The 15,081-nt window shown below is 49.0% G+C and overlaps 1 protein-coding gene across 5 annotated transcripts in view; it reads right to left on the reverse strand.

Annotated features, from left to right (window-relative positions):
• LOC116945575 (F-actin-monooxygenase MICAL1-like) overlaps positions 1-15,081 on the reverse strand; it is a 47,072-nt gene that overhangs the window by 13,516 nt on the left and 18,475 nt on the right. For all 5 annotated transcript variants that reach the window (XM_032960007.2, XM_076069427.1, XM_032960009.2 and 2 more), the window contains 10 exons: positions 14,478-14,735; positions 13,451-13,566; positions 12,666-12,792; positions 11,352-11,439; positions 10,362-10,536; positions 9,310-9,512; positions 8,249-8,343; positions 6,478-6,537; positions 2,733-2,858; positions 873-1,098 (listed from right to left, as the gene is read on the reverse strand). In XM_032960007.2, coding sequence (XP_032815898.2) covers positions 873-1,098; positions 2,733-2,858; positions 6,478-6,537; positions 8,249-8,343; positions 9,310-9,512; positions 10,362-10,536; positions 11,352-11,439; positions 12,666-12,792; positions 13,451-13,566; positions 14,478-14,735 — 1,474 coding nt within the window. The remainder of the gene's footprint in view (positions 1-872; positions 1,099-2,732; positions 2,859-6,477; positions 6,538-8,248; positions 8,344-9,309; positions 9,513-10,361; positions 10,537-11,351; positions 11,440-12,665; positions 12,793-13,450; positions 13,567-14,477; positions 14,736-15,081) is intronic.

A 15,081-nucleotide genomic window follows, 5' to 3' on the forward strand; every position in this document is an offset into this window, starting at 1 on the left:
CGTACGGATGATGATGAGGATACTGATATACGGCATAGTTCAGAAACATGGTCATTCACAATTATTAAGGTTTTTTTTTTTACAAAAGCTAAGAAGCATGGAAAAGTAGCATGGATAGATGCTTGCTTGAAATTACATTGAGAGAAAGAAAAATATAAACACGTGGTTTAGAGAACATATGCAGGTCAAAGACATCATTCAAGATATTAATCTAATTTATATTTATAGATTTGCCTTCACTCAAGGAGCTTGACATGGCTTACCAAACGGTGACAGAATGGATTGGTGATGTCGTTGGCAGGAGCATACGAGGATTGAACAATGCGTGACAGCCATAGAGAGGTACTTAGGGGTCACGAAAGGGTGGGGGAGGGGGGACGAGAAGGAGTGGAGGAGGAGTGAGGGAAGAGGAAGAGAATGGGCAATAGGGAAGATGTGAGCTGTAAGAGAGGAATGGAGGGAGGTTAAGGAGGGGGACTGCTTAATGTACAGAGGAAGTTGATTCCACTGGAGCGGTGGCAAGGAGGGAGAAGTACCGAAAAACGTGATTTGGTACAGGGAGAGGAGGGACAGAGAGAGAGAGAGAAGATTGGGAACGAAGAGGACGAGAGGGGACACGGAAGGAGATGAGAGAGGCAAGATGAGGTGGGGGCAAGGCCATGAAGAGATTCAAAGACTGGCGTCATGAAATTAAGTGTGCTTGGGCAGGACACGACAGGACCAGTGGTGATGATGATCGCCGGTGACCGAGACTAACGAGGGAGTGGAAGCCAAGGGAGGGAACACGTCCGGGGGCGGGGGGGGGTATCAACCGCGAAGATGCCGCGATGAGACTGGGGACCTCTATAGCGGGAAAGCGTCCAAGCGGTCACCTTCCTCGTCGTCGAAGGCAAAGTCTCCGAGGTGCAGGGCGGCCTCGCAGTGGCTGCACCGGAAGCACTCGCGGTGGAAGAACTTCCCGTCGGCGCTCAGTCGCTGCAGCACGTACACGTGCTTCTCGCAGAAGAAGCACACGCTGCTCTGCGGCTCGCTCCTCAGCGTCTTCTGTGACGATGACGACCGCTCGATGGAGGACTGCTGCTGCGGTGGCCGTGGCGGCTGTGGCGGTGGCCGAGCAAAAAAAGGGCTCGAGTTAAATTAAAAAATACACCGAGCGCTGTTTTATGTTCCACCCCCCCCCCCCCACCACACAGAGGGGTCAACTTATTCTCTCAACACAAAGCCAAAGGGGGTGACGCTTGCCGCGGTGTTAACGGTCAGCGCACTGGACTTGCGCTCACTCCGGAGGTCGCCGGTTCGAGTCGATCCTCCGGAGGAGCGATTAAAATTATGGTAAAAAAAGTTTCTTAAATCCCCGGTACCCCCACCACCACCACCACCACCATTCCCGCAGCATTCTGTCCACCCGGCAGCGTAATTGGGTTCAAGCGCAGTTTCTCGATCAGTAGGTTGCATGCAGTGAGGGTAAAGTGTGGGTTACTCCCACTTCTGCCATTACAGATGCCTGGCCAGTGAGGAAGACTGGGCCGAAATCCCCTCTCAAAGGGCTTCCTCGGGCTCCCCTCTACATTGGAGGAATGTTGACCAGCAGTGGCATGAGCAAGCAATTTTCTGGGCTGCACTTTTACCTGTTTACAAAGCCAACGCAACATCCGTAAAATAAAAACGAGGGGCGTACACATGGTGCTTTTTAGGAGACACGTCATCAAGAAACGAGTGATTCTGTCCAAAGATGCGCTTCGGGAACATCGACGGGTTGGAGACATCGGATGAACTGCGAAGAAAAGGAATTGGGCTTGGGCAGAACGCGTCGCGGGAAAGGAGCGATGGCCAGTGGCTGAGACTAACGTGTGCAGAACTTATTTTCGCACCATATGTAGCCAACCGCGTTAAATCGGACGACAGAGTGGCAAAACAAAAAAAATCGTGCATGGCTGGTGCAGTGTATTGATTACACCGCACCTCCAATTAGCACGGCTGGTAACGTACGATGCGAAAGAGCTTCAACATGCAAACCGCTCAGAGACGGTCTTAAATTACGCGTTGACAATTGGTTTCCCTTGCTGCAGCTGAGAGCAACACCATCATCACCATGTCCATTCGAATCACAATACCAGCTACAAGCACATGTTACAAGTAACACAATCTGCCCTATACACACAGCAAGGATAAAAGCATACATAGCCAGAACTCTGTTCTTTACCTCCACACATAAATGAAAATGGTCTCAGCCTAGCAGCCTATTGGCTTTCCAGAACAATATCAGCAAGCACCACGTGTTTAAGCACGCAAACTCTGACCAGTTTCCAGTCTTTGGCATCTCATCAGCAGTCAGGGTTGTTAGGCAAATGCTGCTGGACTACCAGATATAGGGGCACTATGGTGACGAGATGCTAACTACCTCGCCTGATATACAGGAGGTTGCGGATTCGATCCCGATGCCCGAAGATTTGTATGTTCTCCCCGTGCTCGCATGGATTTTTTTCTCCGGGTCCTCTGGTTTTTCCCTCCACATTTAGAATCATGCTTTTAGAGTATTTGGCTGCTAAAAAATTCCAAATGATGAGCCACTTTGTCAAGCTATCATTTGTGATAGCCAGGTCGCTTCTGCAATAGAGCCACCTATAGCTCTGTAGGCCTTACCTGATATATATAAAAAAATGTTTATTTGCAAAAGAACTCCCAATAAACAATGGTTGCCAGGCAGCGAGGTGTGGCGTGTGACACTCTACCTCGCCAGAGTCGTCGTCCTGTGTGGCTCCAGCCTGACTGGAGGTGGGCAGCAGCTTCTTACGGATCGCTGGGACAGGTTTCACGTTGTCCTTCGTTTGGCTCGATGTGTCCGCGCCGATCGCATCCTTTATGCAACAGCGCAAGTGCGTGCGTGCGTGCGTGAGCGAACGGTTAGACTCCTGCGGTAGCGTCGCGCGAATTACGTTCACGCTTTGTTAAAGGGGTGCACTGCGCGACGCCTTTGTTTGTTAATCCACTGCTGCGACGACGAGGGAGCATCGCCCGCATCCCGAGAGCCGTGCGGCGGGTTACGTGACCGTACGACGCCGTGCTCGTCAGGGTGGGTTGGTGAAGGCCAGGAGCGTGGATGTCGGAACATTGGACAGAACAACAATGCTGCGAGGACCTCAAATAACAACTTAGCCCCCACGTCTTGTAAAAACTTTAAAGTTTTGTTGAGCAAAAAGGTGTGTTAAAGGCATTCAACGGTGTACTCCAATAGAATTCCCTCCCCATCGGAGGGGGTGGGGGGCTCTTTAATCCAGAGGGAATCTCTCGTGCTCCCACCAGTGGAGGATCAATTAATTTCTTGGCTGCGCCGTTACGAATGATCTAACGATCAAAACGCCACCCGTACTTTCATGGGCGCAACTATGGTTGGGGATATGTGGCAGCGTTGTGCGACGCATAGGGGGCCCCGGCCGGCCACAAGGGGGCCTCGAATCAACAAAATAAAAACAATTTTAAGAATTGTTTTTTTTTACAAGAACATGTGTCCATTAAAAATAACCTATGGACCAAGCCCGATTAACGCATCTGGCTATCGTATCAATAGAGCAGCCTAAAGTTGCGCTATCCACCCCCTTTTGAGACAATCCTAGACTGATGGGGCCGGCATGAATGCAAGATAACTTAATTGTGTATATTGTTACCTTTAAATATTGTTTTATTAATACCTGTCACTGTGAGACTTGTCTTCCTCTAAACCCTATACATGGTGCCACTAACATTATATACAGGGCGCTTAAAAAAAATGTTAACACTTCTGAGAATTTGCAACAATAACCACAAGAAATGTGCTGCTGCCTCCTGGGCTCTGGAGACCACGTGGAGAAGATTCCAGGCCACTTGTTGACAACGATGGCGAACACGTGGGAGACTCTTTGACTTTTTGAAGCTATTAACATACATTTGTTATCATGTTACAGTGTACATTTTTATTTAAAGCTTTCGTGACTGCAGGGATTCATATTCTTGGTGCTTTATGTTACAGTGTATTATCCGTTCTATTTTCATTAAAAACGATAGTCCCATATAAGTGTAAACACTTAGAAGGGAAACAATAAAATAATAAAAATAGAAAACAATAAAATTATCACGACGTTTCAACTGCAACACAAGCAATCATCATCAGCAAGAACATTTTCTTGCTGTGGTTTTCACACCTAATAATGATTGCTTGTGTTGCAGTCGAAACATCGTGATAATTTTATTGTTTTACATTTGGATTATTTTATTGTGTCCCTTCTATGTGACTTTACCGAAAGAACCAAGAATATGAATCCCTGCAGTCACGAAAGCTTTAAATAAAAATGTAAGTGTAAACTGTTTTTGAAGCACCCTGTATATAGTTATAGCCTACATATTATTGCAGTGAGCCAACCACCATTGGTGCAGTTGGCGCCGATGATGGTAGCCTCGGCCGGTTGGTGTGCCCTGTTATGTCCGGTTTTGTCTTGTTTTGCTTGATCACCCGTGCTGGTGAGAGAGGCCTGATGTTCAGCACACCCGTGCTGGTGAGAAGATGGCGCCGATGATGGTAGCCTCAGCCGGTTGGTGCGCCCTGTTTTATCTTGTTTTGTCTGTGTTTTGCCAAGATTTTCGGAGTTCCCTAACAAGAGACGAACTTTTAAACATCAGGGAAACAACTCCTGTGGATTTATTTCCCACTTTGCTGCTTCCAGTGGCAGAATTAGTAGGCATTCTAGTCAATGCCGTGCTAGGCTTTGCTCAAGCAGCGAAACGCCGCCCAAGGGGTAAACGGTCGGGGGCTCTAGTACGGCTACGCAGACGCGGGATCCGAACAGTGCTTCCGAGCTTTTTCCTCTCCAACGTACGTTCACTGTGCAATAAAATGGACGAACTTCAGCTACTGATGGCGAAAAACAAAGACTTTCTTTCATCTTCTGTTTTGTGCTTCACGGAGACATGGCTGTGTGATTTGATTCCGGACACTGCACTACAACTGGCAGGATTCCATCTTGTAAGATCGGATCATGACATAGCACTCTCCGGCAAGACTAAAGGCGGTGGTATTTGTTTTTACATTAACAGTGGCTGGTGTGTAGATGTCACAGTGATTCTGCAACATTGTTCTTCGCTCCTTGAATGATTTTTTTATAAACTGTAAACCTTCCTACTCGCCTCGTGAGTTCGCGTCGCTCATTTTGGTCGGAGTTTACTTGCCTCCGGGTCTTCAGGTAAAAGAGGCCCAATGCATGCTCGCCGACCAGATTGTGTGGAGTGAGCAAATCCAGATTCGCTGGTTATCGTACTTGGCGACTTTAACAAAGGTAATCTCAGCCACGAACTCCCCATATACATACAATTCATTAAATGCCCTACCAGAGAAGGGAACACTCTGGATCACAGCTACACTACAGTCAGTAGAGCCTATCACGCCATCCCCCAAGCAGCACTGGGACACTCTGACCATGCCATGGTCCACCTGATTCATGCATACAGGCAGAAACTAAAGCTCTGTAAACCTGCTGTGAGGACATCTAAACAGTGGACCAGTGAGGCTGTGGAGGATTTGCGGGCGTGCTTGGACTGTACTGATTGGGATATGTTCACGACTGCTACCAATAGTCTGGATGAACTCACAGAGGCTGTGACGTCGTACATCAGCTTCTGTGAGGACTGCTGTATTCCAACACGTACCAGGGTGAACTTCAACAACAACAAGGCCTGGTTCTCAGCAAAGCTCAGAAGGTTGAGGTTGGAGAAGGAGGAAGCGTTTAGGAGTGGAGATAGAGACAGATTCAAGGAGTCGAAGAACAGGTTTAGCAAGGCGGTGTGGCCGATTCCTCCCACCCTGGACACTCTCTGTTCCAGCTACTCTCCTCCGGCAGAAGGCTGCGGTCCATCAGGACCAAAACTTCACGCCACAAAAACAGTTTCTTCCCATCCGCTGCTGGCCTCTTCAACAAGGCCAAGGGCTTACACTGACTTTAACATTTTATCTACAAAATGACACCTTGCCATATTTACACTATGTTACCCTATTCGTATTTTTAGATTGTATCTTATAGCTACTTTATATTCAATATTTATTCAAAATTTTACATACTTTAGCCCCTTAGTGTTAGTTAGACTTTGTACCTTTAGTATAGTTAGACTTGTATACCACTCATTTAAGATTTAAGATTCCTATATGTTGAATGTATGCACCTTCCTGCCAAAGTAAATTCCTTGTCTGTGCGAACTTTCATGACGAATAAAACCCTTTCTGATTCTGATTCTGATATGGGTTAAAAACATCCGTGGCTATTTCGGTAAAAGTGAGTCTGGAGAAAGGAAAGTGGCCCACAGTGTTATCGTGCATACCTTTGTTATTTTCTTTGAACCTATCTACGTGACTTTACCGAAAGACCCAAGAAGTATGAATTCCTGCTGTCACGAAAGCTTTAAGTCAAGATTCATACCTCCCCCTTTGAAATTGGGAGTTGCGCCCCTGCATACCTTATTTGGAGTTTCCTCGCCACGTTTCGGCTTCCTCACGGCATTCCTCCGTGACCCCTCCTGGGAAAGACAACATGAATAGGAATTCAGTATCTCCACGATATCCCTCTACCCCCGTTGCTTTGTCGAATTGCATCCGATCGCGAACAGTAAAAAAAAACAGAGGGGAAAAAAGTAATGCATTGGTTCGTGGCAAATCTGCTGCCCTGGTGGTCTCATTAAAAGTGCATGAGTGTAATTGAAAACTCAATGCAGCATTAACACTTAGGGTTTTGCGACCAATATTATCCATGATGGAGTTTTTTTTTGGGTAGGATCGCGTAAATATAAATGTGTTGTTAAACCTGCCACAACCCAACCGAAACAGGAGGTTTTCTTCACAACTCTGGCTGTCGCCTGATGATGCTGGTTGTAACTTGTGGCGAAACGTCGGATTGTAAATGTTGTGGGTTTACTCTCCAACACACCGGTGTGCTGTACTAGTAACGACCTAGCATGTTTTGTTTACGTGACAAACCTTGCTAATTGGCTGCGTTGGGTGATGGCGGATTTTATGGATCACTGTAGTATAACGTCGCATATCCGACCACCACATAACCGACCGCCACACATCCGACCGCCACAAATTCGACTACCACACATCCGACCGTCACATATCTGCACCGACCAATTAACCGCCCCTCAACACAGTCCTGGGAAAATGGCGTCCTGCCACGTCTGCAGCAGCTACGCAGAGGCAGTGGGCAGCCCGAGGCAGGCCCAGCACTACGAACATCTCCGTCCCGTCGTGGGTTAACGTGGCTGCAACACCACAGAGATGCTTCACGCAAAGCACATGAGCGAATTCTTGAAGAGTGAAGACGCCATTAAAATGTAAGTTAATGTCGCTTTTTTCATATATACCTTTTATCTTTTACAGAAGGCTGATTGAATTATATTGTAAACCACAAAGTATTATTAATAATTGTATTGCGAATCACACAGTATTCTTCATAAGCTTTTTGCCACGTTCAAAACGGTTTGCGCTTTCCGTTTTGTCCAGCAATCCTATTTGTGCAATCCTATTTGTGCAATCCTATTTGTGCAATCCTATTTGTGCAAGGCGTTACTGCCATTTTCAATGGATGTTCACGCATCTGACCTTTTTACATGGCACGCCTAACAAGCAACTCAAAATCCACACCGCAGACTCATAATGCTTTGCCACGGTGGGCAGGTGCACCCATGTAACAGATTTCCATGGCTGAAGCTGCTATTTACAGCTCGCCATTAATGTTTGGTTGGGCTCTGCTGTGAATTTTTTCACGCAATCAGTGATGAAAATGCTCGCCGGCGGAGTGAGTTTTTTCTTTTGAAAGTAAACGGCGACTGCGAGTGGATGAACATCATCATGGCTGGCGATGGATCCAACTACCGACCGAAGATGAAAGCGCGATCGAAAGTTAGAGACAAAATTCACGAATCAAGACGGCAGATCGAGATAACTTGGTCAAGTTTGCAGAGACTGCAGGGCGCTGAGAGAATGACCAAACATTTTCATCGGATGTACATCATAATTTTTTGTCTGGGATGGGGCAGGAGCAATGCGTGCCCCTCACACCGACACTGAATAATTTTGGAGTGAACTGCTTCATTGACTGCTTCAGTCGTCGAAACCAAACTAACCAAACTAATAAGGTACACAGACTAAGACGATGACAACCATTGGGAATGATGACTACTTTACCACCGGCGTTGCTGTGCCATGTTGGTCACAAGGACCCAGCCTTACCAACGACTTCCGCCTCTTGTAGAAGGTCTGCCTGAGCTTGCTGGCGAGGACGAGCGGCGAGTTGGACTTGATAGTGGTGCGCTTCCTGCTGATGGCTGGCAACCCGCCGGCACAACAACGTACAGCGACGCACAACACAAATCGTTAACACTGCAGCTGATGAGGTCGGCACTTCCTGGACTATTCACACACCGATTATACACTATGTAACACGATTTTTGTTCCTGGGTAGTAAGTGTTATTTTCTAAATCCTTATGCCTCAAAAGTATAGAAAATGGCTATTATTCCCCACAAACTTTTCATAACGGTGTGTTACGCATCATCAACGAAAATTTTTTTTGAACTCGGGGGAGAAGGCTGCAGGCAGACTGCGGTGGGTCGCGAGGATCGGAGTTGAAGAACGGTGGTCCATACCTGAGGGATCAGTTGCGCAGCTTGATTAGTGTATGTGCAAGTGAATCGCTAAGATGCGGATATCGTTGCAACCGGTTGCCAGCGACCGGTCTCTTGCAGTAGAAACAACCTCTCCTCGCGATCGATCTGCTCGGCGGTTCGTCGCGACAAGCACAGTCGCGACCGCGACCGTTCCGTTTAATGTCCTCGTTGCGCGACTCCACCTCGCTCAGATGTGGACCCGGCTGCCGCAGGACATGATCTGACTCTTTCCCCGTTCCGATGACGTGTGTGTGTGTGTCATCGTTTTTTCTTCCGATTCCGTTCCGGTGACGTACGTAGGTGTACATCATCAAAAACGAAACCGGAAGAAAAACCGACAGAAAAACAACTTTATCGGTGCCGACGCTGCCACAAGGCCACGCGGGAGCGCGTGCGGCACAGTTTGGCGCAAGCTATGGTAGAGTGCGGTCGTGTCGCTACAGTTCTCTGCGGTGAGTACAATGTCTTTAAAAACAACGGTGTTACTGCGCCCCTCTAAGTAAAACGAACGAGACACCGTGCACCCCGTGGCTTACAGATGTCCCGGAACGGAAAAGAGTTAAGTTTTTTTTCTTTCTCTCGGGTGGTGTGTAGGGGCCCGCGATGGGCGTGAGGCTCAAGAGACCTGCGGTCGGCGGAGGGGTATTGCCCAGCAGGTTGTAGAAGCGGGTGAGGTACGCCACCATGGCCAGCAGGTCGGGCCCGCCGTCCTGGCACCCCATCTCCTCGGCCGTGGTGATGGGCGCAATGCCCAGCTCCCGCTCCGCCACTTCGAACGCCTGCCGGTTGTTCTCCACGGCATTCTCCGCGTCCAGTTTGATGAACTCGCTGCGGGAGAGAAACACGCGGCCGTCGCCGCCGCCGGGGGGGGCGTGGGGACGGGGGTGTTATTTTTATTGCCGCTGATTTTTAGCCCACGTGTGTGCGTACGTGTTGAAATATCTGTCGCACCGTGCGTAGCCGACCGCGCTAGTCGGAGGTGCGGGATATTACGCTCGTTTTTTTTTTATCTGGAGAAACATCCAAAGGAGAGGACATGCAAAACTGTACACAGAAAAGCAACCCCGAGTCGAGAATCAAAACCCAGGCAGTTCTTGTTGTGAGGCACAAGTGTTATCACTGCACCCACCCTTCTTCCCACGTGAGGCCTACGGAAAGGCTGCATCACCTGGGTGCCATGGTGGTGAGATGTTTTCTATCTCGCCTAGGAATGCAGGAGGTCGTGGGTTCGATCCCGACCCTGACGCCTGCTGTATATTTGGGGTTTGCGTGTCTCTCTTGCGTAAGTATGAACGTGTCATAACCCTCCACCACCCAACACAGCCAGTAAGGTTTGTCACGTAAACAAAACGCGCCAATTAGTTACTACTTCAGCCCACCGGTGTTGGAGAGTAAATCCACAACATTTACAATCTGAGTAGTACGACGTTTCGCTGGTAATTACATCCAGCGCCATCGGGCGATTTTCCAGAATAGTGAAGCAACCCACCTGCATCCGGTCTTAAAGAGAGCAGCAGGACGACGTTTTGCTTACGTGACAAAACCCTCACTGATTGCCCATGTCAGGTGGTGGAGGGTTTCGACACATTTATACTTACGCGATCTAACCCAAGAAACCTTTATTATCGGCGGTAAATCGTGAGGATATTCTGTAACATAACGGCGGGCGGCACTCACATGAGGTCGGGATAGAACCTGTGGATGAGGGCACAGAGCGCGAGGCCGTTCTGCCAGGACGTGGTGAGGTCCGTGATGTTCACGCCCGGGTAGCCGCGAGTGCACTCCTGGCACCACCTGATCAGCTTTTCGCGCCGCAAAGCCGGCACGGGTTTTGGCCTCGCGGGGTCGCACACTGGGACGGTGGGAGGAGCGGGTGGGGGGGGGGGGCAGACGTGAAAGGAATGAATGTTGATTTAAAGCTTTCGTGACTGCAGGGATTCATATTCTTGGTTCTTTCGGTAAAGTCACGTAGAAGGGAAACAATAAAATAATAAAAACATAAAACAATACAATTCTCACGACGTTTCGACTGCAACACAAGCAATCATCATCAGGTGTGAAAACCACGGCAAGAAAATTTGAAAAAAGTGAATGAATGTGACGTGAAATTTTTTGAGTGGAAGCAGCAGGTGTGAAAAGCTACCGGTTTGAGATCAAGAACAAACTGGGCTGCTCGAAACGTTTTGGACAAGAGTGGTGGAATATAAGGTGCGTTGTTTGAGGTGTCTGGGCATCAATCGGTAAGTTGGAGGTTTAACCGTGTAGTTACGAGTGGATTAATAGAACCCAGATAATTTATATTTGCAATCGTGTGGCAGCTAATCTTAGCCCGGGTGATTTGTAAAATTTGATAATGCACAAGCACAAATGAATAGCCGAAGGTCACATCGGCCATAATGCGCCCGATCTCGCCATATTTCAGAAGCTAAGCAGATTTGAGCCCAGAATGAATGGGTGACCACCATGCATAACTGGTGTTACAGGCTGCCGCAGGACTGCTTTGTGGGCGATATACTTCCATTCCCCCACGTTTACAATCCCAACCTTCACCAACCCGCACCTGACCAGCAAGATGAAGTGTGGTCATACAACTCCCAGGAACCATACGGCCTAAGAAGGCCTTAACCTAGAAGTGGACGACAAAGGGCAGTGGAATACTTTTCTCACCGCTTTCGGCCGGTATTGGTTCTTCAGTGTTCTTCAGTGTCTTGTCGGCGCCTTGCGGTTTTTTCTGACCGATGTACAGAGGAGCGACCTAAAGACAACGGGAAACTCTCAAGTTTGATGTCGTTTTTGAACCAGGCGAGAACGAGAGAGCAGGAGAGAGTCTCTTTTTTGCCAGAGTGACCTGGAGCATTCGCCTGCCGGTAGGAGGCAGTGATTGCTACTGCTACGTGTATAATTCCCAATGGAGTAAATTGCAGTTGGAATTCACACATTTTTTGTCAAATGTTTTGACCCTGACACCGGCGCCCAAGTGGCCCACTCTCGCGACTGGCGTCAAGGGATCTTTAACGTCCACCATGAAGCAGACGGCATGTAGTATCCTGAGTATTATTGCAGTAAATCACACACCGCCGTAATAACCAGGGCGGCCGCTGGACTGGAACCACGAACCCTCCCGCAACAGGGGGCGAAAGTGCTACCGGTGGGCCATGTGACGGCTTCGAAAAGTTAACAATTCGGATCACTCTCAGACTCACGCGGCACCGACTTGTTATCACATTTGGTTGAGATAAATCGCACGCAATGGACATTGCAAACTGTTGCACACCATCACGGCTGACCTCGTGTTTCTAGACATTTCCATCCCGCTTAAAAAGCAGACATCTTAAAAATGGACTCCACAAGTGGAGAGAAGGTCAACCCTTGATTATCCGACATGATAATACAAAAACACTAATAATTTCAAGCTATTTAAACACGTAGGCGTTCTCGACCAATATCCATAAGATGTATACTCTTTGCTTCTATTCGGTAAAGTCACGTGACTTTACCGAATAGAACCAAAGAGTATGGATCCTTGCAGTCACGAAAGCTTCAAATCTGGAATCCATAAGATGTTTTTGGGTTAGATCGCGGAAATATAAATCTGTTGTTAAACCAACCACCACCTGACACATGTTGTGGGTTTACTCTCCAACACACCGGTGTACTGAACGAGTAACGAATTGGCATGTTTTGTTTATGTGACAAACCTTACTAATTGGCCGTGTCGGGTGGTGGCGGGTTTAACGACACATTTATATTTACCCCAACTTAACCCAAAAAACCGTCTATTATGGAATTTCAAGCAAATGTAATTCAGGCTATAGAAATATCTTTAGTTCATATTTATTGCTTACTAACAATAAAAACACAAAATATTGTGTACGAACAATAGATATTGTTCATTTATCCAGTTTTTATTCACCGAACGCTATTTGACGAGCAAGTAAAAGATGAACCGATCGCGCACTTTTGCATGCGTATCCCTCTGACCTGCTGAGGTCGGCAGGCGTTTAGGTTGAGGTTGGTGTAGCGCGTCGCTGGGTTGATGCTGAAGTTCTTCGTGCTTGATTTGATGTTGTTCGATGATGTCTGTGCCAGCAGCTTGAACACGCTCTCCCTGAAGGCGTCAGAAGAAACACAAACGTACACGTTCCATTGGCAATGCCGCTCTTTGTCACAAAATTACAATTTCAGATAGTTTCAGTCCATTGTTTAAATAAGTTGTATTCTGAGGTTCCCAGGTCGGTGTCAACTGAGCTGTACATGCATACGTACGTACGTACACATGCATGTGGGTTTTCTCCGGGTACTCCGGATTGCTCCCACGTTTATAAATACTCGTGAACGGAGTTGGCCAAACATCCCAGAGTATAAGACGACAGAGCTTGATTTTACGCGCATTACTAATTCTAAGGCGTTTTGAGACGCAAATTTGCATGAATGGCACCATAAATATATATTTACAAAAATCATAATTACCATTATTGTATTTACCTGCATATTACACATTCGTGTTGGTATGTATGTAAGTTTTCTTGAAGGAAAGTTCCTAATTGCAACACAACTTTATAGTTACGTTTAATTTATATTCAATCATCTTTAAGTATGCATGCTGAACTTCTTTCGGGCAAGAACAACAAACTAAAAACACAAAAAAGCAGTTCCGAGAGAAATTTGATTTTTTTAAAATCTAGGATTTTAAAAAGCACACACACAAAAAAAACAGAAATACAATCGTAAGGGTTATTACATGAACTAAAAAAAAGCCGCCTTGCCTTTCAGCCAGCAGCTTCAGAGGAGGTTTCCCCTTTGCCCAGCCCACCACCATCCAGGCCATGTCGAATGCGGCCAGAAACCCACGGGCGCAGCCTGTCCCCAGTGGCCAGAAGGGCTGCGCGCAACGACGTCGAAACGAAAAACGGGTGCCAAGTTAAGCGAAGTCGCACCCCCCCGTCCCCCCTCCCACGTTCGGAAGGCCGCACCAAGAAGACGCTTCCGAGGGTAACGTGAAGGCGAGTGCACAGACACGGGGTTGGGGGGAGGGGGGGGTCTCCGTGAGATGCCCATCTCGCGTGGCACGGCGGCGCGTCAAGTACGGTGGGACAGCAGGGGGTGACCGCAGGTCAAGGTCAGCGGCCGCCCTGTTCAATTCTTAGGCCGTGAAGCGCGTGGTGTCCGCTCTGCGGCGTACCTTTAAAGATCCCGTTATTTGACAGAGGGTAGGCAGCGTGTGCGGGCCTCGTGGCACGAAATTCCATGGACCAGTCGCAAGTCGCTTCATTGAGAAGCCACGGAGCAACATCACCACCCCCCGGTTGGCAAACTGCCCCCTCGCCGGTCACTGCTGCGTTAACCTTTACCCTCGTAGGGACAGCTGCCACAGGACATTGGGGGGAAGAAAGGCGGAGAGGGTCCCCTGCCACAGGGCGATGATTACGATGCTGGCGGTGGTAGTGGCGGTGGTGGGCAGCATGCGGCTTGGCAGCAGTGTAGTGGTTAGCACGCTGCAAAGTTAAATTCCCGCTCACAGCCATCAACGGTGACGATTATCTGAACCGGCCATGGGCCTTCCCTCGGTTGACTCGGCCTCAAATGAGTACCTGGCACGGTGTGCAAACATCACCACTGGGTGAGACGCAGGCGGCCGGGGTGTGGTGCTGGCCATGCAGCCGTCCGTGCTCCGCGCCGGCCTTCATTAGGTGCTACTGGTGTTGGCCACCCACCCCCCGAACGGTCTGGTCTAGAGTGCCCACGCGGGGGACCTTTCCCTTCCTCGTTGGTGGGCAGCCGCGCGCCGCTTACCTCCAGCAAGCTGTCCCCTACGAGGCCCAGCAGCAACCTCGTGCCGTGCACCTCGCGCACCAGGGACGAGTGCTCGCCCTGGCGCATGCACGTGAAGTCGAAGACGGCCACGTCGGCGTCGCCCCGGCCGTTCCTGGCGAAGTCGAGCCGCGGCAGGCTGTTGTCCGTCGAGTAGTTGGCGGCCTCGAGCGCGAACTTCTGCAGCGCCTCCTTGTTCACGTTCTCGGGCGACAGCAGCTTGCCGGCGTCCGTCTGGTCCTGCGGATTTGGCCGCACGACGAGCGCGGGTTTCCGTCGGCGTGCGTGTGCGTGCGTGTGCGTGTGCGTGTGCGATGAACTTCTTTCGCATTGCACGGAGCCCACTGCGCTAATCGGAGGCGTGGGGGACGGACAACAAACTAAAACACAAAACGCAGTTCTAAAGAAATCAGTTTTCAATCTGGATTTAAAAGTGCATACGCTGCCAGCAAGGGGGCAGTGCAGTAAAGTACATTGTTGTCCCGTACCATGCTCCAACATCTATGCTCCCTGCCTTCGCCAACCACACTGAGGGGCATGGGGAAGGTACGGTCAAATAATCACCTCGAGCCGCACAGAGCGGTGA

Source organism: Petromyzon marinus, chromosome 24, assembly GCF_048934315.1.
Source record: "Petromyzon marinus isolate PM22_M1 ecotype Great Lakes invasive population chromosome 24, UKy_Petmar_22M1.pri1.0, whole genome shotgun sequence".
Classification (NCBI taxonomy): Eukaryota; Metazoa; Chordata; class Hyperoartia; order Petromyzontiformes; family Petromyzontidae; genus Petromyzon; species Petromyzon marinus.